General features: G+C 43.7%; 1 protein-coding gene across 3 annotated transcripts; it reads left to right on the forward strand.

Moving 5' to 3' along the window:
- The first annotated feature begins 30 nt into the window (after positions 1-30).
- zfc3h1 (zinc finger C3H1-type containing) lies at positions 31-22277 on the forward strand. 3 transcript variants are annotated; one of them, XM_023345728.1, is made up of 35 exons: positions 31-701; positions 1484-1879; positions 2441-2628; positions 3688-4111; positions 4384-4586; positions 4667-4790; positions 4859-4953; positions 5918-6109; positions 7145-7303; positions 7403-7540; positions 8163-8281; positions 8362-8487; positions 8571-8745; positions 9730-9858; positions 11027-11668; positions 12232-12338; positions 12670-12801; positions 13154-13275; positions 13374-13475; positions 13556-13684; positions 14636-14810; positions 14886-15072; positions 16027-16215; positions 16512-16749; positions 16826-16931; positions 17910-18108; positions 18196-18290; positions 18884-18991; positions 19064-19168; positions 19255-19408; positions 19778-19878; positions 19974-20075; positions 20213-20252; positions 20784-20846; positions 21623-22277. In XM_023345728.1, exons 1-35 carry the CDS (start codon positions 173-175, stop codon positions 21731-21733), a joined length of 6204 nt encoding a protein of 2067 aa, XP_023201496.1. In that variant the 5' UTR covers positions 31-172; the 3' UTR covers positions 21734-22277. The 3 variants fall into 3 exon arrangements, with proteins under 3 accessions (XP_023201496.1, XP_023201494.1, XP_014327671.2); XM_023345726.1 differs by having other exon boundaries at positions 7148-7303; positions 8359-8487; XM_014472185.2 differs by having other exon boundaries at positions 173-701; positions 8359-8487.
- The last annotated feature ends 1164 nt before the right edge of the window (positions 22278-23441 follow it).

The raw sequence follows: 23441 nt of genomic DNA on the forward strand, positions 1-23441 counted from the left end.
CTCGCACAGCTTGCTTGCATCGCGGTAGTTTGGATTAGCCGTTCAACTAGCAGTGAGCTAACTAAGAAGAACCAGAGTGGACTCCGGAGAACCCAGAGAACCACCCAGAGGACTGAGCTCCTCCGCGGCCGCCTGTTGACCCACAGCCCGCGATCACTGCGCTCACCCCAACATGAATTCAAATACAGCCGGTCAATCAACGCCAGAAGACGGGGAACTAGAGGACGGAGAGATCTGTGATGATGAAACCGAGGAGAGAGCTCCTCCGCGGCGGGGGGAAGGGCGCAGGCCCCGCGGCGGCGCCAGGCCGCGGCCGAGAAAACCGCACCAGTCACCGCACAGCTTGCGGCCTCTTCTGGGACCCCCACCGCAGGATTTTAGGCACATGATGCCCTACAACCCCGGACCTCACCTTCACGGCCCGTTCCCCCCCAACCTAAGACAGCCAGACCGTCCTCCAGTCCCTCCGCCTCCTGGGATGCCGCTTCCGCCGCCGCCCGGCCTCTGTCTGCTCGGAGAGCCCAACAACCGCTCCAACTTCTGGGAGCGGAGCCATGGAGCTCTGGGACGGTTTCGACACCGGGGCTTGCCGAACGGAGGACGGGGGTCCTGGAACCGAGGTCGAGGTCTCGGGGGGAACAACAGAGGAGGGCCTGGGAGACCCGGACCGGTGGACATCCACGGATCTCCCTCCAGAAAGCGTATCCTTCACGGATCTGACAGGTTTAGAACTGGACCGGATCAGGTTCCGATCACTTCAGGCTATTCACTGAGCTACCGGGAAACCCAGAACCAGTTCAGAACCGCACTGCGAAAACACAACGTCTTATTTGTTTTTGTTTAGTTTCTGGAGCCAATATCTTAGTACACTAGAAATAAAACAAAACTAACAAGTTACTTTTCTCGAGATATAGCAGTTTTAAGTCAATAATTGTTGAATATGAATGAAAAAGTATTAGTTTCACTGGCAGATTATTTTTACTTATGGAATAAATGATTCAGTAGTTGTTCCAGATAAATTTATTTAATAGTCAGATTTGTTTCTAACACCCAGACTATCAGATAGTGATCAACATCTTTTGTATGTTTAATTTCAAATAAACTGACTTAGTTGTTTGATGTTGCTGTTTGGTCAGGTTTAAGAGACATAGACAGACTTTATCAATGTAAATATGTACAATAAAATGATTAATGGGAGTTTAGTGTTATGGGATGAAGCAGTCGTGGAATCTGGTTGTTCTGTGTTCGTTTTAGGGAAATACAAACTCAGATGATCTGATTTATCAATATTCAGATGAAATATGAGGTTATTTCATTACACATGGAGTTTCTGGAATAATTTCAATAATTCTCCATCAGCTTTGTAGGCGGGAATTTCAGTAATGTCTCCAAAACTACTTTATCTTCAGGAAAACTAAACTTTTTCCCTATTTCTTCCTCCCTGACATGTAAAATTATTAGTTTTTCTTATCAAGAACCTCAGAGAAGCAACCGCCGAGAGTCCGGGTCAGGAAAGTGGGTCCTAACGCCACCAGACAGGATCCCAGCATGAACGAGAGCTTTGAGGATCTGCTGTCCAAGTACAAGCAGATCCAGCTGGAGCTGGACTGCATCCGCAAAGCCGAGACCATGGCGCTGGAGCCGGCCGCCTCTCCTGCTGCGGAGGAAGCCCCCGCCGCTGCTTCTCCTGCTGCAGAGGTCCGACCGGAGCCGGAACCGACACCAGAACTGCCTCTAGGTCAAATCGGAGCAGAGCAGATGGAGAAGGATGAGAAGAAGGCTTTCCAGGCGTTCAACATCAAACCACTGCGGCACAAACTTCTGACGCCGGCTGAACTGGATGAGCTGCGTAAGAAGCTGGAAGGCCAGGAGGCAGGAGGTGAGTTTATTTCCACAGATTTTCCACTGTGGAAAATCGTGACGTAAAGGTCTGTCATAATAACTAAATTTGCTGGACGATAAATCGTCCCAGAAGTTATAACAATAAACAATGATGTTGTTTTGAGACCATTTTCAATAATAAAATGGTAATTACCCAACAAAACGCGCTCAAACATCAATAAACTTGAAATTCTCATAAACATTTAAGTCTGGAGCTGGAAGACATTTTAAATATTCAAAATAAATCAACAAAATGACAAATAATATCAACTATGAAGTCTAAACAAATTTGTCCTTCATAATACAGACCAAAGCATCAGACTGAAGTCTTTTATCATCCAGTATTTGGTAGAAAGAGAGAGAAAAACAATAATTCAAATGTAAATGTCGAACTCGTTTTAAATTATGATGCGATTAATTGATTTATTACTTATTGCAGCAGGCCCAATGACGTATCCACACAGATACGTGAGGCGTTGTGTCTGTAAGCAGAACTCAGCCGAGCAGAACCTCAGTTGTCCTGTCAGGTTTTCACTCCAGTGCCGTTGTGTGTCACCAGGTGCAGAAGCAGGAAGCTCCGACGCTACAGAACCTGAAGAAAATGTGGCTGCAGCTGCAGAGGAGAATCAGAGCGCGTCCTGTGGCGAGGAAACCCTTCCAGAGGAGAAGCAGAACGCTCAGGATGTCATCTTGTGTCGCAGTGAATCGTCGGCATCCAGCGAAGAGTCGACTCTGTCGTCTGACAAGGTGAGCTGAACACAGAACTTGCATCTTTTTCACACCTGTTAGTCATTCCACACCGTTGTTTTTTGTTTTTAAGCAGTTATGAGGCACAGTGGCGAAACCTTACACTGCTGCTGCGCAAGTTATTCAACAGGCTGTTGCTAGGTAACCAAAGAGTGAAAGAGTTGGTGCCACCAGCCTGAGAGGTTGACCAGCTAAGGGTATTTTCACACCTGGTAGTCCGGTAGATTCAGTTACATTTTCAGCTGCTGCAGTTTGCTTTCAAAATGTTTGTTTGTTTGAAACAAGCAAACTCACCTGTGGTGGCGCTGCACCGAGAACCACTGAAGGAAACAACATACAAACCTCAGAAGAAGACACTGAGCGCAACTTCCTTCTTCACAAAATGTAAACAAAAATGGAGTGGCGTCAGATTTTAATGGCTGTAGGGTTTTTTAATTTTGTTTTTGTCTTTGGTAAAAGACTAAGAACCATTTCTCCCGTTAGCGCTAGACTCTCACATTTGTTTTGGTTCCATTTACCCAGAATGCCCTGCACTGTAGTCCACTTCCTGCTTTTGGTCTCCGGTCTGCTTGCCTCCACATATTCATTCAAACCGCACCACAGTTCAGTTAAACCAAACAGAGATCGAGGTTTTTAGGTGGAACTCTGTCTCTTTGGTCCACATCAGAGTAGATTAAACATTCACACCTCACCAAACGAACCGGACTTTCTAGACAAACAGACCTAGAATTGGAATAAAGCGGACTAAACGTGGCTGGAGTGAACGGACCCTACTGTCTTTCCTCTGCCTACATCTCCCAGAATGCTGTGCGGTTCTGGATTAAAATTTAGAAAAATTATTGAATATTCTATCAGACGTATTATCTACTAATACTGGACTATCACGATATATATTATTATCAATTTATTGTCCAACCCTAGCCTGAGTCCTGGTACTGATTTAAAAATCATGTCAGTTTCCATGGTGATGCTGCAGCTGTGATTCTAATATGTTGGATGTTTCCCAGCTTTAGTGTGACCTGGGTCATGTGACCATCATGTGTGTCTGTGTCTCCTCAGCCGGTGGAGAAGCTGGAGGAGGAGGAGCTATCGGAGCTGCAGCTCCGCCTCCTGGCGCTGCAGTCGGCCAGTAAGAAGTGGCAGCAGCAGGAGCAGCAGGTGATGAAGAAGAGCAAAGATCGGATCGTTAAAGCCTCGCAGGAGAAGAACTCTGCTCCCGGTTCTGGAGCCGCTCTACCGGAGAGGCAGCGAGTCACCACCAGGTCCGCCTCCTCTGCTGCTGCTGCTGCTGCCGCCGCCGCCGCTGCTGCCGCAGAGCAGAACAGGAACAGGTCCAAACCGTCAGACAGAGACAGAACCAAAAGCATCAGATCGGCCGACAGGGACCGGATCAGACAGAGTCCAAAGCTGGGGCCCAGAGTCGTGATGGAGAGGAGCCGAACGCCAGGAAAAGCTCACGGAGCGAAGAGGCTGATCAGCCCAGGTGAGATGAAGGAAGTGGGCGGAGCTTAGAGGATTTAAAGTTTTGTTTGTCCTTTGAAGACGCCTGTCTCTACAGGATCTTATTGGACCTAGAGCTGGGCGATACGGCATAAAATAAAATCAGATTTATCAGTTTTTCCAAAGATTTGTCTTCAAAAACCAAAAATTTGATTAATTGATTAAACCAATTAATTGCCCGACTGTAATGACCCTCCTGACCTCTGACCCTCCTGATCCCATCATGTTTGCCTCTCTCTCTCTCTCTCTCTCCAGGCTCCTCGGCCAAGCAGGCGGTCAGGAAGCAGCAGCTCCGTACCTGGAAGCTGCAGCGGAAAGAGGAGGAAACTCGGTGGCAGGAGGAAGAGGAGCGCCGGAAACGTGAGGAGGAAATTCGCCAGATCCGTGACCTGTCCAACCAGGACGAGCAGTACAACCGCTTCATGAAGCTGGTGGGGGGCAAGCGGACGCGCAGCAGGGTGAGAACCTCAGCGGCGCGAGCTGAGCTCAGGTGAATGTGATGTCATTGTCTGGTCACCAATCAGCTGCCTGTGTTCAGTCCAGGGATCAAGACCACAGGAAGTCTGCCGGGAAGCCGGGCCTGGACTCCTCAGGGAGCCTCTACCAGTACGACAACTACGATGAGGTCGCCATGGATACGGACAGTGAGACCAGCTCACCCGGTGAGTAGGATACACACAGCTGACCCGTACTTCCTGTTTACGGCTGAATGACACGTTTCCTGTTTCAGTGCCGTCTCCGATGCACAACCTGCTGCCGGCAGACGAGGCGGCGTGTTTCCCTCCACTGGGCTTCTATGGCGCCGAGGCTGGAGCCTACGGAATGGTACGCTCCAAGCACCAGGCTTTGTTTACGTCCTCATTGCTAAATGGGACACTTCCCACCACTCCGATCATTTAATCACACTGAATTAAACTCTGTTTACTACTCTGTTCATTTAACCTTAGCAACATTCCCTACACAGTTTAGTTAATATGAACTCACCAATCTGAACTCTAATGAAACACTTCCCTGTACTCTGACCATTTACTATAAACTCGGAATGGAATGCTTCCCACAACAATGCCAGTTTTAATGTTAAACTACTCAGATTTGAACATTTGATATGAACAGATTGGAACACTCCCCCGTACTCTCAACATTTTGTCAATGCTTTGACTAATATCAAATTGTATTTTAGTCCTATTTTTTACTTTTAAGTGAGTGTTTGCTCTATTATTTTTCTTCCTATTATTATCCATATTAAATTGGGTTTGAATGCCTGGTTAAATAAAGGTTACATACATACAAGCATAATGGAACGCTCCCCAGTACTCTGTCATTTTACTATAAACTCAGAGTGGAATGCTTCCCACAACACTGTTGGTTCAATATCTGCTCCTCAAATTAAAAACCTCCCCCTCCACTGTAATCCCTCAGAGTGAACTTGGATTGGGACGTTCCATATTTTTCTGACTTTTTCTTTTAACATAAACTCAGAATGGAACGCTCCCCAGTACTCTTGACAGTTTACCATAAACTCTGAATGGAATGCTTCCCACAGCAGTGTTTGTTTAATATCAACTCCAATTGGAACACTCCCCACCTCTCTAATTCCTCAAAGTAATCTTAGAATGGAACGCCCCCCACCTCCCTGTCCGTTCAGTATAAACTCTAAATGGAATGTGTCCCAATACACATTATATACTTTCAGAAAAGAACGCTCCCCACTTGTTTCTGTTCAATCTGATTATAGTGGTGAATAAAGTACTCTATTACTCTATGGATTTAATGTCTCTCTCCTCCTCAGGATTTTGCACAGGCTTTCCTCTCCCCCCTGCTGTCTGGTATTCCTCCGCCGCCTCCGCCTCTCCCCCCGCCTCCTGATGACCTGGAGCCCCCACCCAAGCCGCCGTTTGCTGACGAAGAGGAGGAGGAGGAGATGCTGCTCAGGGAGACATGTCTGATGTCGATGGCCAACAAGAGGGTGGCAGCGGCCGAGGTGAGTCTTACTGATGAATAAGTGACTTTAATTTCACAGTAAAATGTTCCACTGAGCTTTCAGAAGAAAAAAAACAATAGTTTCCTCATTTAGACCTGGTCTGATCTTGGTTTCTAACTACTACAGGTCATCAGATGCTCAAAATGCTTGAATTTCAATCAGATGTTTTTTGAATGTTTGTGCTTCGTATTACGTCTGCAAAGTTCTGCAATAAACGTTTAGGAGAAAAGACTCCTTACAGAAAGTCAAGAGACTATTTATATTGTGTCAAAGCATTAAATCTGAACAGGATTAACATAAACTGATTTGTTTAGTGTAATAAATATTTATTATTCCTAATGACTGAATTAGTTATAGATCTGTGTAATGGAAATAAGGGTTATCTTTTATTTTACATGTTGGGAAATTGGAGATTTTTTTGTTGGATTAGTGTTTCGTTCACAGACGAGTCTGGTGTATGAGATGTGTGTGAGAATTTCAAAACATAAAATTTAGTTACATTTTAGCTTACTTTATCCCTGCTACATACAATACTGTTACACTGCAAAAACACCTAATATTGTGAAGTATTTTAGTCTAGTTTCTAGTGCAAATATTTTAGTTTAGCCTTATTTCAGTTCTTCTAGCTTACAAATAACTTTTCAGCAAGATACAGGAGCTTGTTTTAAATTAATAATTCTTGAATACTGATTAAAAATACTAGTTCCACTGTTAGATTATTTCACTTGTAGCATGAAAAAAATGTCTTGCTATAAGTACGTAAACAAAATCTTCCAGTGGAACCAGTACGTTTTCATTTATTTTCAAGAATTACTGACTTCAAACAAGCTGCTACTGTATATCTTGCTGTAAAGTTACTTGTAAGTTAGTTTTGTCTTATTTCAAGTGTACTAAGACATTTGCACTAAAAACTGGACTAAAAATATGATTATGTGTTTTAGCAACATTAATAAATGATGTTATATATTTGAAAATCTATCTGTTGAATTTTTCTGTGGGAAGTGTGAACTCTGCTACGTTTTCTGTCCCGATCAGAAGAGCTCCAGCGGTCCTCCGTCCCCCAGCTGTCTGCCTCCTGCTGAGCTGCAGCTGCCTCCCCGGGGGAACCTGAGCACGGTCAACCTGAACACGGTGCCGCCGTCCCGGAGCAGCCGCTTCAGCAGAGCTCATCCTGCAGCCAGAGGTCCACTGGTGGTGAGTCGCTCCCAGATGTTCCCACTTTGCCCCAAACTGTTCTGTATTGTCACACACTGATCCAGGATCAGCCTCTCGCTCATGAATGTCTCTCTGCAGCTTCCCAGGCACAAGTCAGTGGTGGTTTCCCTCAAAGATTCAGACGACAGCGACTCGGACATGGATGCCTGCAGCTCCTCACAGAGCGTGTTTGGAGGGCTGGAGTTCATGATCAAAGAGGTCCGACGGACTGTGGAGGTGAGCAACTGTTAGTCCAGGGTGTCTGAGCATCCTTAAACTAAGGCCTTAAAATGTCTTATGTTTTTGTTGTTGCTTATTTGTTTAAATATTTGGCCTTAAAAATGTTAATCACGGGTCTTACATTTTGTTGTGACAGGACTATTTAATCTTCTATTTGTAGTTTTTTGGGAGCGGTTCAAATTTTGAGTCGCCTTATCTCTGTTCACTGGAAAAAACATCAAATCTTACCAAGTATTTTTGTCTAGTTTCTAGTGTAAATCTCTAAGCACACTTGAAATAAGACAAAACTAATTTACAAGTAACTTTTCAGCAAGATGTAGGAGCTTGTTTGCCCCTACATTGGCCCTCTTCTGCACCCTTTTTTCAGTGCCTGTTTTTCAGAGGGGCACTGAAAAAATAACTGACTTTATTCTCAGAATTTTGACTCTTTTCCTCGTAATTTAGATTTTTTTTCCTCATAATTCTGACTTAAATCTATATTTATAGTTTTTTCTGTCTTAAATTTCACTCAGAGTGGCATTAGAACGGCCTTAAAAAGTCTTAAATTTGACTTGCTGAAACCTGCAGATACATTGTAATCTAACATTCAGAGCATCCTTTGTTTTCTAATGTTTGGCAGGCGACAAAGCCGAAAACAGCCTCAGCATGTGAGAAGGAGAACAACCCGGTTAGAACCCCAGAATCTCTCCCTGAAGCCAAGAAGGCGGAGTACCGGCTCCTCAAAGAGGAGATCGCCAGGTAGTAGCAGGACGCCGTAATGAACACGACATAAACGTTGAGATGTGTGAGGGTTGAAACGTGTCCTGATGCTGCAGCAGGGAGAAGCAGAAGATGCTGAAGGATCACAGCTCTACTGCTGCGGCTGATCACGTTCTGGAGTCTTCCTCAAAACAGGCGGCTGAGCTGAGGCTGACTGAGACCGAGCAGAGACTCAACAAGCACAGGTGAGACACCTCAACACCTGCAGAGCTCTTCCTGGGGCGTTCATGGTTCAGCCAGCTCATCCTGTCTCATCCTGTCTCCACAGAGAGCTGCTGCAGAGGGACGAGGCCGTCCTCAGACACCTGCTGCAGCAGGAGCTGAAGAAGACAGAGACACTAAGAGCAGCTGAAACCAAGATGGTCAAACTGAGGGAGCAGCTGGCGGCGTCGGAGAAGATCGTAGCGGCCAACAGGACGCTGCTGAGGAAGCTGCAGGAACAGGTGCGTAGGCCTGTCATGGTAACAGATTTTGCAGGACGATAAATTGTCCCAGAAGTTATTGCGATAACTGTAGTTTTCCAGTGATATTTAACGGTAATGGCATAATTATTCAAGAAAACACTCTCAAAGATAAATAAACTTTAACTTCTCATGAGCATTTAACACTGGAACCGGAAGACATTTTAAATATCCAAAATAAATAAACAAAACAACAATAAATAAAATGAATTATGAAGTCTGTGTAAACAAAACTGGCCTTAAAAAACAAACAAACTGAGGACTTGTCATCCAGTTTTTGGTAGAAAGAAAAGAGAAAAACAATAAATCATGCAAATGGATGTCATTGAGCTCGTTTTAATTTATGATACAATTAATTGATTTATTGCGACAGGCATGAAGGTGTGGTAATACTAAACCTTGGCGATATGGCTTAAAGATAAAAACTCTTGATTTTTTTCCTTTCCAAACCTGTTTTTAATAGATTTTTCTCTTTATTTTGTAAAAAAAAGAAAGAAAAAAAGACAGAAAATATTTCCAAAAAATTACTTTTATTTAAAGTATCCCTTCTGTTTTACGGCCAGTCTACAAGAATTTTTATTCCATTATGAAAATAGAAAAAATAGACACATTGTTATATAGACACAATGTTAGTAATACTTATCAGGATTTGACCTGGCTAGCTCAGTTTATATGGTTCTTTCTTCAAAAGCAGGGTCTTTTCAAACTCCTGCTACTGATGATTTAATTCTGATGGTTAAATGATGAAGTATTAAGTTTTATCTGTATACCAAAGTGTAACGTCTCAAGATGACATCATCCAGAACTATGGAGAGCATAGGTGGGGGAAAAAATCCAGATTTTCCACAAATGAAATCTTCTAAAACCAAAAATTTGATCAAATCGAATAATCACCCAGCCTCAGCTCATACCCGTCCTCATCCCGTTGGTGTCTGAGAGCTCACAGCAGAGTCCTGTCCCCTGCAGGTTCACCGAGTTGAGCAGCGGGTTTCCCAGAAGAAGACTTTATCCGTCCGACTGGAGCAGGATCTGATGCAGGCCCAGAAGGCTGCTGGCAGAGGATCCAAACGTCCCACAGAGTCCAATCAAACCCTGGTGAGACACAGCTTCAACTTCCTGGTCCTTATTTCATGTTCACAACACTCCAGAAAAATAAAAGTTTAAAGATGCTGTAAAACTTAATGTGAAAAGAGTCATAAAAATGATAAAAGAATATTTGAATACATAAATATTTTATGTTTTCTATGTCATCAACATCCTTTACTTGGAAAATAAACCACAACCTAAAGGGGAACCGGACTGGACTGTTTGTGTACTGGTCCAAAGTCCTTTTTTAAAGATAAAAATACATTTTTATTCAAGTTGCTTGACATCCATTTTGATGCTTTCACAGCCAGTGAACTTTCCAGGTGTTGGTCCACTGTGTTATTGTTTTTTAAATTAAATTAAAGTCAGAACATTCCTCTGTCAGGAACTTTTATAGATCTTCATGCTTCCTTCTTCTGTCAAGCTTTATGGAAATGCATGAGTTAATTTTCCAGAAGGAACCGGCATTGGCACACACTTCCCAATTCTTTAATTGGGCTAATCGAATGACTAATTGAATAACTAGCTACATGTGTCTGTAAGATAACGTTGACTCAGCAATATTGGTTTAAGCGGTAACTAGCTTGATAACCAGCTAGACGAGTTGAACTTGCCGGCTAGCAAGGATTAGCATGAAGTTACAGTGGTTTAACTGGTACCTAATCCAAAAACTAGCTGCAAATATCAAACCTGTAAGCTAATGACTCAGCATTACAGCAATTTAATCAGTAACTAATCGAATGATTTTTACAGGATCTATATCTGCAAGCTAACAATTACTCAGCATCAAGTTACAGTTATTTAACTGCTAACTAATGTAATACCTAGCTAGATGATTTAAACATTTAAGCTAACAAAGATTCAGCACCTATAGATGATACTGATCAATATGAGGATAAGGATATGACTCAAATAAACAAATAAAGTCTTAGCAGGTGTGAAGGATATTTTTGCAGTGCAGTGAGTTATTAGCAGTGTGGATGTTGCCAAGAGAGATATTGTGATAACTATAAATTTGTCATATGTTGTGCAACCCTAAAAACCACTGCTGAAAACTACGACTTGGTTGAATGTCCCAGAAATTCCTGTTTTCACTCGCTGCGTTTTGAGAGATTTTCAATGCTGATCTCCAGAAATAAGAACTGTCTCTGATTGTGTTTCTGTTCTGTCTCTGCAGGCCAGTAAGCTGCAGCGTCTGGATGCGGCACCTCGCGGCTCTGAGAGACACTTCGCCGAGCTCATCGCTCAGAAACGGCGATTACAGCAGCTGGAGTCAGAGTACGCCCTCAAGATCCAGAAACTGAAGGAGGCTCAGGCTCGGCGGAACAAAGCACTTCCAACAGAACCTCCGCCCCCAGTTGTTGTCCCACCACCCACCCCTCAGATCCAGCAGCTCCCCCCCTCCAGCCCCTTCCACCTGCCTCAGCCCTCCCTGCACGACCTGTCCCAGGACAAGCTGGTTCTGGACAGCGAGGACGTCCCCGAAGCAGAGGATCCAGAACCAGAATCTGCCCTTGCCCCGGCTGCGGCTAAAGGCAGCCGCCGCTCCTCCCTCCGGCAGTCCAGTAGCTCCTTCACCAAACCCCACCTGGAGACCCCAAGCTCCGCCCCCTCTAAAGACGGCGGCAGCAGTAAGCCTACCAAGATGGCGTCCAGCACCGAGATGGCGTCCAGCGCCGAGCTTCCTGTGGAGCTGTTTGCCGGGCTGGACATGGACGGCCTGAAGAGCCGGTACCAGCAGCAAGCCCGACTGGAGGAGCTGCTGCAGAGGGAGCTGCAGAATCTGAAGGAGGACACAAATAATTCCCCCACTGGACAGGTAATGACCTCTGACCTCTGATACAGCTCTTACGTAAAGCTGAAGTATTTAACTTATAAGAAACATATTTGTCATCCGTCATGTATGAGACAGATCATCTGTGAAAAAACGGACCACCTCGGCTCCCTCCCAGTGCTCCCAGTACTAACTGCAGAAACAACCAATCAGAGTCAGGAGGAGGGTCTTAGCGTTGTCAGTCATCCTCATATATTCTCTAATCTCACACTCCTCCTTTCTCTTTGTTAAGCTACAGCTGGTTAACTAAAACATAGCCTGCCACAAATGCTAAGGCTAGTTAGCATGGCCACTGATGATGGTGGGTAAATAATTTTCCTGTAATGTTGTGCTGTTTCTCCGCCATTAGCACATTGAGCAGCAAGTACATAAGATTGATTGACAGCACTAAGACCTTCCTCCTGGCTCTTTTTAGGCTCCTGGCTAATAGGAGTTATCTGTTTTTAGAGGAGCTTGGTGAATTGAACTGACTGATCTGGAAGTTAATCATTACCAAATCATTAGGAAATATGTTTTTAGAGTTAACTCCTGTTTTTGTTCCTGGTCAGATGGTCCCAGTGGAGCTGGAAGCTGGGAGCCAACCTGTGGTGTCGGAGCTGAAGCCGGTCTCATTTGAGCCGTATCGCAGCCCACTGCTGGTCTTCAGGTCGTACAGGTAGGAACCACCAAGCTGATCGCAGTCACAACATAAACTCTTCATCACACACTTCAGTAGGGCTGGTCAATAAAGAATAAAATCGTAACCTGGTCGTAATTAATAGAAGCTGTAAAACACGCTTATCAAACAAGATGGCCGCCCTGCACATGCTCACTTCACTCTGAATTATGGAAACCCAAAGAGTTCATTGGAGAAAAAATATTCCACATTTTCCAAGATTAAAATCTTTAAAAACTATAAATTCAGTTCATTAATGAAATTGATTTATCGCCCAGCAGTACAATGAAGTTGTTTTCTTACGTTTTCCAACCTTGTTTCTCTCTGGCAGGTTCAGTCCGTACTACAGGACCAAGGAGAAGTTTTCCCTGAGCTCCGTTACCTACAGCAACACCATCGAACCAAACAAATGCTTCTGTCGCTTCGACCTGACCGGAACCTGCAACGACGACGGCTGCAGATGGTGAGCGCCCCTTTTTTCTTTTTTCTTTTTTGAAGAACAATTTTGTTTACAGAGACTTCATAATTTATTTTATTTGTTGTTTCTGTTGTTCTGTTTATTTATTTTGGATGTTTAAAATATCTTCCAGTTCCAGTGTTAAATGTTATTTAGAATGTGTTCTTTCACTATTATGGCATTACTATTATATTATTGGAAAATGGTCTCAAAACAACAATATTATTGTTTATTGCAGTTACTACCGGGACAGTTTATCATCCAGTGAAATTTGTTATAACATCTAGCGATTCTTCAAAATGTGCATCAGAAACTTTGACGTAAACTTTGTTTCTGTAATGTCCTTCTCTGTCTGCAGGCAGCACATGAGGAACTGCACGCTGAGTGGGAACCAGCTCTTCCAGGACATCCTGTCCTATAATCTGACCCTGATTGGCTGTTCGGAGAGCAGCTCAGACGAAGAGGTCCGCAGCGCCACAGGTGGGTTTAATCAGAGGGGGAAGAGAGAAGTCCTGGACTGTTTCTCGGTCGGATCAGTGAAAACCAGAATCAACTGTCAAACTGTTTTCGTTGTGCAGAGAGCTACATGAAGAAGCTGTTTGGTCCAAACAAAGATCGGATGGGGATCGATCAGAAGGCGGTTCTGCTCATCAGTAAAGTCAACGAAAGCAAGCGACACGGTTGGTAGTTCCTCCTTCAGCCATTTGATCATCAGCTGCTGGTGTCAGACCTGTGACTTCATCTGCTCATGACTCCTCAGTGCCTCCGTACACAACCTGCAAAGACACCAGGAGGTGGAAACCGAAGCCATCGGCGCCGGGATTCAACGCCCCCGAAGACGACAGCGATGGCGAGGCGGCAGCTGCGTATCTGACGCCTGCAGGAAGAGGTGAGACTCTTCAATCTTCTGCAGTTGGCTCCAGAAGTGAGAAACGGAACTTATAAAGCTTTCTTAAAGAAACAGTGTTATGTAAAATCAACTTTTTAGAGTTTTACATCATGTTATAATGTTATTCCCACATCAGAGACATACCTGGAGTTTTGACTTGATTCTTTCATGCATGCTTGAGAAATCCTTTAATCTAAATGGCAACCATTCAGCTATGCAAAACGCCTGGGTGGACCTAGCCCCACCTTCAAGAGTAAAGCTCCTCCTCAGAGCTGCAGTTTTCAATTTTTTGAGCTTCTGCGTTACAGATCCACCCTCCCCGCCCGTGACTCCTCCTCCACTGAGCTCCTTCAGACTAGCCAGCAGCAATTAGCAAATACCTGGTGGAACTGCGCGTCTACTGAGCTCGTTATAGCAGCTACTTCTCAGTGAAATGCTGGTATAAACGTTAAAGGATTAATGGAGGAGTGAAATTATTATGACTTCTTGAAATCATTTTCAGAAAGAGCAGGAGTTTCTTAAAGAGACAGTGGCCCAATTGCAAGGTGTTAACTTAGACACATTTTTTCCAAGTCATATTTGATGTAGGATTTTTATAATGAACTGAAGGTAACATTGTTACCTCATTGTGCTGTAAAATGGCACTACGTGGTTGGAAAATACATCATACTGTTACTGTAAGGCTTTGTGATGAAGCATGCAAATAAATTACATCACCATAATAAACAGGACTGGATTTTAAAATAAACAAAAAATTTTCTTTTTTTTTTTTTTTACATAAAAATGGTGTCTTTTTAAAAATTATTTTTCTGTCAGTATGGATTATATTTATCAATTATTTTCCACAACCTTACCAGACACAGCGATGATTAAGAGACAGATATTCTTCCTTATGTTTTGATTCTTTCTTGCGTTTTAATAACTCGTCTCTGTGTGTCGGTGTCTGACCAGACGACCTGTCAAAGAGCATCATACCTGCCGTGGACGTCGTTACCTCTGAGGACCGGCGCTACTTCATCAGCGAGACGGACGACATCTCCAACCTGGAGGCCAGCATCCTGGAGAGTCCCAGAGACACTCAGCTGTGGATCAAACTGGCCTTCAAGTACCTGAACCAGAGCGAGGCGTAAGTTCCCACCTGAGCTGCTGGTTTCTCCCCGGTTCTGGTTCTGGAGTTTACCTGGTGTTTGGGTCTTTGTAGGTCTGCGGCGGAGTGTCTGGAAGCGGCTCTGAACACGCTGTCTCGAGCTCTGGAGAGTAACTGCGACGACCCGGAGGTGTGGAGCCACTACCTGTCTCTGTTCTCCAGGCGAGGCAGCCAGGAGGAAGTGAGGGAGATGTGTGAGATGGCCGTGGAGCACGCAGCCGACCACCGGGTCTGGTGGAACGTAGGTTCTCCCGTTTCACTTCACAGGGTTCCTACAGGGGCTTAAAGATCCTTAAAGAGGCTTAGATTTCAATTGGGTGGTTTTAAAGTTTTAAAGTGTTTTGACATTCAAATTGCACAGTTTGGAAATAAAGTGTAATTTTATGTTTGATTTAAACGCTAAATTTGGAAAGCATTATTTACAGTTGAAACCAGATATTTTTATACACCTGGCAAAAGAACAGACACATTTATTTCTCCCTGTGTGTGTGAAAACTTTTCTTGTTTCACGCCGTTTAAAATTACCCAAATTATTTCTATTTACTAAATGCAAAAGAAATTTATTGAGGATATTTTTCGCAGATTTTTATTTTGTTGTATTGTATTTTTATATTGTGTATTAGTATTTAATTTGAGCAGGAATGTCATTTACCTAAACTTAAAAAAAATGTAATTCAAAAATACTTTATTTAATTTCCCTTTGGGGAAATTCAGATTATTCAAATAGTTACTGTAGATAGTGATGGCAGTGAGTGTTTATTATTCTTAATTGCTCAATGACCTATTGTTACATTTTATATATTATTGAAGTTGTTGGATATCTTTGTTAAATTAGTATTTTGTTTTTAGACCAGTCAGTTGTACAAGGTGTGAGAGACGTTTCAAACCATAAAATTTTGTTTAGTTTACCTTTTCCCTGCTGTAGACTGTAGACATTCTTAACAGTTATAAATTATGTCATATAATAGTGAATTGAAATTGTCTGCTTTAGTTAATTTATGTTGTTTTTATCTCAAAAGTGATGCTGGAAAAGTTTGAAAACCTACTTTTGAAAATCTTTGAAAAGTTCTTATATTTTCCTGTAGAAAGTTCACCAACTCTGACTCTTCATTCCTCACTGATGTCGAACCGTCAGGTGTTGAACCTCCATCAGGAGTTTCTTTGGGTCTCATGGTCCGTTCTGTCTGCTCCTCAGTACCTGAACCTGGAGCGGTCGTTTGAGGGGAAGGACTACGTCTGCGACCGGCTGCTGCAGTTCCTGCAGGACGAGGCGGCGGCGGGCGTCACAGAGAAGCTTTCCTTCCAGCTGATGGAGGCTCTGCTCTACAGAGTGCAACTTAGTCTGTTCACGGGCCGGATGGAGAGCGCTTTGGCCGTCCTACAGGTAGAACTTCACCTCCAGATCCTGATGAGACCGTTAATAAGCAGACAAGAGTCATGACCGATTGCTCACACTGGCTGCTTTCACACAGCAGACAAATGTGACCTAAAGCTGCTTTTTTTTTTTTTTTTGCCAAAATGTGACATCCAGATGACTTTTTTGCAGCTTTCTGAACAACTCAATTTCACCCCCCAAAAAGTCTGATCTATGCCACTTTAATATGTGGAATGAATTTGGATACATATCCGATAGTTTTCAAAGTGTCTGCAGTCAGAACGCTCATGTCGCATTTTTTCCAGGCGTCCTTGAAATCGGCTCAGGACCACAGCACGGCGGAGTTCCTGACGGCCAGCAACCGGGCGCTGCTCTGGCTCTGCTACATTCACCTGACCGAGTTCGACCAGCTGCCGGCGAGCCTCTACGACCCACCGGAGTCCGGCCCGGGACGGCTCGTCTGCACCAAGTCCTTCCAGCTGCCCTGGAGGACGCAGGACGACATCAGCACGCCGCCCGACATCCTCATCGCGCTTTTCAAAGGTCTGAGGTGGCAGCGCCGGATCACAGCAGCTCAGACTCTGACCTGAGATTCTCACCTGGTCTGTTGCTGTTTCAGATGCCATCAATCAGTGCAGTGAGGAGAGTGTGACAGATGCTGAGAGGACGCTGGCCTGCATGCCGCTTTACACAAACCTCATCCTGCTTTACAAAGTTCTGCAGAGGTGAGTCCATCGCTCTTCTCCCCGCAGAGAATAAGTCGCCACACAAATCCCAGTCTGAATGCTGGGACTCTACTGGGATAAAGCAGCTGCAGACAAACTCTCTGTGTGAACCAGTTGGAGTTTAAGATGTAACTAAACCCCCAAATTAACTTTTTATTTGTTGATATAAGTAGGTTATCTAGGGGTCTATTTTTATGTTTCTGTGCAAATTTGGACTTTTTCTTGTAAATATGTTTAGTTCTGCATAGGGCTGACTAATACTGCTGTCTATTTTTTTCAAACCAGATCCTATTTTAATTTTTTTTCTTCTTTTCTAAAAAATAAAAAAAGGAACCCATCTGTGAGTTGAACGGTGTATCAGGGCCATGTTACAGGATTTTTTCATTACTAGAATATAGTGATAATAATACCAGAAGAAAGACAAAATTTCTTAAAATTCTGAGAAAATGAGAAGAAAAGATTAGTTCTGAGGATCTGACGTGACTAGCTCAATACATGTTGTTCTTTCTTTGAAAACTCAGCCGTTGTTCAATTATTGCAAAGTCCTACTTCTGATCATTTCATTCTGATGTGTAAGTTTTTCTTTACTTGTAAACCTTAAACCAAAGGATAACTTCACAAACTGCTAAATCTCTCATAATGACTTTATTCTTGTAATTTACAAAATAAAATCTTAGCCTGACTCACAATATTCTGTTGTAAAGTTGACCTGAATAAATCTAAATAATTCAAAGCTGTAAAACACATGCTTGTCAAACAAAATGGCCGCCCTGGGTGTGATGACATCACTCTGAACATAAGGAGCAAATTGGTGGGAGAAAAATATAAATTTTCCCAAAATAAATTATTTAAAAACCTGGCTATGGGCCAGGGTTATTCTTTCATATGGGGGTCAGTTAAACTTTAAGAGCAAACTTGGCGTTTATTTAATAAACAGTTTGAGTTTCACCCTGATGAGTAATATTTGTGACCCTTCAGGTTTGATGATGGTGTGGATCTGTGCCTCTCTCTGTTGGAGTTTTGTCCCGACTCGTGCACGCTGCGCGACGTTCTGGCCGACCTCCACATCAGCAGAGGGAACGGCGAGCAGGCGGTCAGCATGTGGCTGAACGCGCTGGCTGACTGTCCGCACAACGCTCAGGTGTTCTACCACTGCTGCAGGTTCCTCATGGCCCAGGTGAGCTGCCCCACCTGCTTACAGACTGCCGGTTAGAGAGCTTACAAGCTGCTGTTCTTCATCCTGGCTCTTTAACATCCTCTGCAGGACAAGTCCAACGCCATCCCGCCTCTGTTCCGAGGATTCATCCTGTCACTCTGTGAAGATGAGCAGAGTCAGAAGACGCCTGTGGACGTTCTGCGGTAAAGAAAGGAGACATTTTGCACATTTTTGTACTTCGATTTGGGTTCTACTGCTTCTAACTAAACAGCCCAAGGAAAAGGAGCCAATAACCTCCTTATAAAGTTACATTTGACATGCACTGCACTGTTTCCTAGCAACCCCAGCAGAGTTCCACCCGTTACCTAGCAACCCCAGCTGAGCACCAGTACATTTGGTCAGCTGGTTTTGCCACTGTATGAGTTTTACAATGGCTGCTGAAAAAAAGAGAAGGTTTTTGTTGTGGTTGACTTACCATTCAGAAACCACTTGGTGCATCCTGTGTGTCAAACTCAAGACCTGGGGGCCAAATCCGGCCCCTCCATAGGTTTTTCCGTGGCCCTCCTGACTCTAGAGGTTCAAGATAAACCCTAATCCCTAACCCTGAAAGAAAATAACAGGCAGAACTGAGACTAAAATCTGATTATCTAAGAATGCAAAAACTGTAATGAACATGTTTTGTACAGACCATAGATCTATCCTAACCTGTTCAAGGAAGCATAATAGGTCACCTTTAAAGCTCTGCATATGTCCACAAAGGTATATGTGAGATTATCGCTGCTTTTTGTCCCATCAGTCACATCCTGGGCTTCTCCAGCCAGATTCTGCTGATCAGTCCCATCATCAAGAAAGAGCTGGAGGAGCAGCTCAGTCAGCAGACGTCCTTCCTTCACCTGCTTCACTGGTGAGTGCTCTCTCTGCTGGAAGCCTCAGGGATGAAACTGGGTTGTCTTTAGAGTTAGATCTCTGCTTTCAGTCGCTGGATGTGGCTGCACGGTTCAGAGGAAGAGGCCGTCGAGGCGTTTGAGCGAGCGTTGGGGTCCATCCTGCAGCTGGAGGAGCTTCACACGCTGTGGATGGAGTGAGTGTTCCTGCTGTTGGATGAAATGTAACCAAACAGAAAGGTTTATCCTCACTCCTCTCACACCGACTCTGTTCTTCTCTCAGCTACCTGCTGTTCAGCTGCAGACCACAGACTCTGAGCGTCTCCAAAAAGCTGTTCCCAGATCTGGTCCATCGCTGCCTCAGCACACTCCCGTCACGGTTGGAGCTTCCCTTCAATCCCGCACAGTTCTGGAGCTGCTACCACTTCCATAATAAGGTAAGGATTCAGCTCTGACTTCATCGCATCTCCAATGACACATAACTACTCAGATTGTAGGAAAGCAGATGTCTGACTTAACCAGAAACTTTACTTATAAATCCAGTAGAACTGAAATAATTTGGGGGAAATTATCTAGACTCGGTTTGATTGGGGACCAAAGCTGCATTTTCAGCTGCTGCGATTCACTTTCACACTGCACTGTGTCAAACAAACTAAACCCATTGAAAAGCTTGACTTTTTGTTTTGTCTGATTAATTGCTAGGATAATCGATAGAGTTCCCCAATCTACACAGAGATACAGTTGTAAAATCCAGTTCAGTGACAACAGGACTTGTATACCCGATTGGTTGCCGTTTCCTTCTCCAGGTTGTGTCCCTCTACATGAAATACATCCCGCTGTCCCAACGCGCTCTGGTCCTGGAGAGGCTGCGAAACGCCATGCCGAGCAACCCTGAGCTGGGCCTTAGGTACACACTCACACAGCCAGGTGTCTGAGAGTCTGAGGCAGTCTGCTCCTGGTGTTGTGTTGCATCTGTGTGTGAGTCGTGTTGTTGCTTTGCAGGTTGTTGCATCAGGAGTTTGTTGAGGGAAACATGGAGCAGCTGAAGTTTCAGGCCCGCATGCTGACCAGCAACACTCCTCGATGTTTGTCCAGCTGGAGAATGTGAGTGACTGTGGTTCCTGGCTGTTCCTGACACAGTTTGACGAAGACACTTCTGATGGTGTCGAACATGAAGAGCACGCTGTGTGTCGCTCCAGTGAGATCAGAGCTGACTGACTGTTTGTGGTGTTTGTGTCCAGAGCAATCGCTGTGGAGCGGGAGCTGAAGGAGCGTGGCCAGGTGAGTCAGGGGTCTGCATTATCCATTAACTGATATCATTCATCTTGCAGTGACCACAAGCGGCCACCAGGTGTCAGACCTGCTGTTTAACCTGAACACTTGTGTTTTCACACCAGACAGTTCGGTAGATTTGGTTAGATTGGGGATAGAATTGAAACATTTATTGAATTTTCAGCTGCTGGGTGAATGACATGTTCCCCTCCTCGCCTGTGGTGGCGCTGCATCAAGAACTACTGAAGGAAACGACACAAAAACCTCTGAAGAAGACAGAGAGCTTTTTGAAGATTTGTTTCACACCAGAAACAAATCTCAAAATCAGTTGTAGATCTGAGATAAATGTCCCTGCAGCAGCAGGTCTTTGGGTATTTTTTGAATTTTGAAGCTCATCTCTCTCCTGCAGGTGTTACCTGTCCACACCTGTCCCAGCTGTTTTTGTTTGTTTGTTTGTTTGTCTCTGCTAAACTGAGCCGACGCTCCGGCGTCTCCGGCTCTTCTTCTTCTTCTCTTTTATTTTTTCTGTTGTTCTTCTAGATGCGTCTTCTGTATCAGCAAGCTCTCCAAAACCTGCCGCTGTGCGCCGCCCTGTGGAAAGATGTAATTCACCTGTGACACACACAAACACACATACACACAAACATACAGGTAACGTTACCTCACCTCCTGAGTCTGAGCTCACTCACTGTGAAATTAGGACTCTTATTTTGAAATATTTTCTAAAATCAGGGGTTGGAGTTGATGATATCTGCATCTGAGCCAGATTTGCTCAATTCTAGAATGGAGGTTTTGTGGGGGCTGCAGAAAATCTTTCAGAAGGCTTCAAATGGCCCCGAGCTGCACTTTGGGCACCCAAGGCTTAGAGAGTTTGCTTTCAGAAGCAACTACAGATGAGTTAAAGGAGTATTAATCAGTTAGCATCAGGGATGCAACTAACAAATATTTTACTCATCAGTTGTTCTGACGATTAATCAGTTAAAAAAAATGTGTCTGTATATTCCAGTTAACGATTAATAGTTCACTAAATTAGTTGACGATTATTTCAGTAATCCATTAATCGTGATTAATTTGATCAATCGATCCAGCCCTAGTTAAGACTGATGAGTCAATCTGGATCAGATAATTAGTTATTAATGCTCTGAATATATTGGGGGGGTTTTCAGCTAATTAATCGTTTCAGTTTTAGTATTGATGAGTCGATGTGGATCAGGTGACTGAGCTGTTTTGACTCACCTGTGTACAGCATGTTCACCTGGCCCTTCCCTCCGCCCCCTCCATCCCTGTGACCTCATCTGTCTGCCCCCCCCCCTCCCTCCCTCCCTCTGTGTTCCTCCTGTCTCCCCCGTCTTCCCCCCCTCCACCCCTCCTCTCTGCAGCGGTTGTTGTTCGAAGCAGCGGAGGGCGGTGCCTCCGACCGTCTGCGGCGGCTGGTGGACTGCTGTCAGCAGACGGGGGTCAACCTGAGTATCGGGGGGGTGGATCTGTGATCAGACTGATAGTAGAGCTGATCAGTAGGTGACTGATTGACGAGGTAAGGCCACGCCCCCCCAGTCTGCCATCCTCCTACCTCAGTGAATGTAAGTATGCTGCTGCTAAGTGACGCCTTTGCTCTTCATCACCTTCTCTTTAGTTGCTCTCACCTTTCAGTTGGACTCATTTCCCTCCCTTTTTTTAGTTAACTCACCTAAAGAGGGGTGGGGGCAGCCCCACCCCAACCCAGACCCTCCCCCACTTTTTTTGTTTTCTTTGTGTGTGGACTTTTATTTTGGTAAACCGATGAAAGACAAGTGTTCAGGTTATTGACCCAGTATCTGTGCGGAGACGGCCCCGCCCGCCTGTGTAGTGTTTTCTGATTGGCTGAGTATTGTAAGAGACTGCCTCGGAAACGGAAGGTCGCCGCGGGAACCCGCCGAGCTCAGCCGGACTGCTCATGTGCAATCTGTTGTCATGACAACTCAAGAGACTTTTGTGCTGCCACTTTTGTTTTCTACGTGTCAGATGTTATTAAATTATTTTATATGAAAATGGAAATGAGCATCTTGGGTTTTTCTTGTGTCTGAGTGATTGTTTGAATACCAAGATAACATCACACTATAAAATTAAATGTTTATAAAGTTAAAGCTAATCCATGTTATATTTAATGTGGGACTCCAATTAAAGACACCAGAAGACTCCTGATGAAGACGATGATCATCTAACCCATCATGAAGACAAATCTTTGCTGAACGACAACATATAACTAAAAATAGAAGGAAATAAAAATTTATATAACATCCACCAAACCAATGAAGAAACTAAAGTTTATAGATTAACAGATAAATCTATTTTGAGTCTTTTATATGGAAATGAACATGTCACATGTTGACATAAGAAAAAGTTTTTAACAGAAAGTAGTTTGAAGAAGAAAAAATTTACAGTCTACCCCTCTTCTCAAAAGTCAGTTTGCTATATAAGCAACTAAGCATCAGTCAATCTTCCACATAGATAAATCTTTAGACACAAATCAGGCTATGTTTACAAATAAAAATAAAGATGATAAAGAAAATGAAAATCCTATATGTTGGTTCACATATATTGTTTTCATAAGTGAAATACTGTACTTAATTAATGGAAGTATATCTGAAATTTTTTCTGATTTCTGACTCCAAATCCCAAAGGAATTGAAAGAGAGACTTCATGGATGCAGAGCAGGACCAGAAAGAGAGAAAAAGTTCAAAGGACAAAAAAGACTGCTGTTGGGGCAGTTTTAAGTAATTTATCCTACAGCGAGGTGAATCAGAAAGTGCACACTAGAGTGAAATCTGATAATTTACTTATGGCAAGACACTGTTACATAAAATACCTGTAAGATATTTTAATATTATAACCAAAAGTTTGAATCAAGCTTAAGCAAATACCAAAAAAAGTCTTCATTCAATGTATTTACAAATTGTGTCTATAGAATATTTTATAACCTCAATCACCAACAAAATAATTAAATAAGTTTTATTTCTGTAATTCATCAAATTTTTATGCCGTCCCGATGTTTGCTTTTCCTATGGCTGCACCTGTTCTGCCCACACTAGGACGTTTAGATCTACTGAATTCATATTAAATAAACAAGCAAGCTGTTTACAACTGAAATTAGATTATTTTGAAGAAAAATTATGTTTTAATGGTGGGCTTAATTGGAAATTAGGCCTCAAATCAAATTAG

Source organism: Xiphophorus maculatus, chromosome 2, assembly GCF_002775205.1.
Source record: "Xiphophorus maculatus strain JP 163 A chromosome 2, X_maculatus-5.0-male, whole genome shotgun sequence".
Classification (NCBI taxonomy): Eukaryota; Metazoa; Chordata; class Actinopteri; order Cyprinodontiformes; family Poeciliidae; genus Xiphophorus; species Xiphophorus maculatus.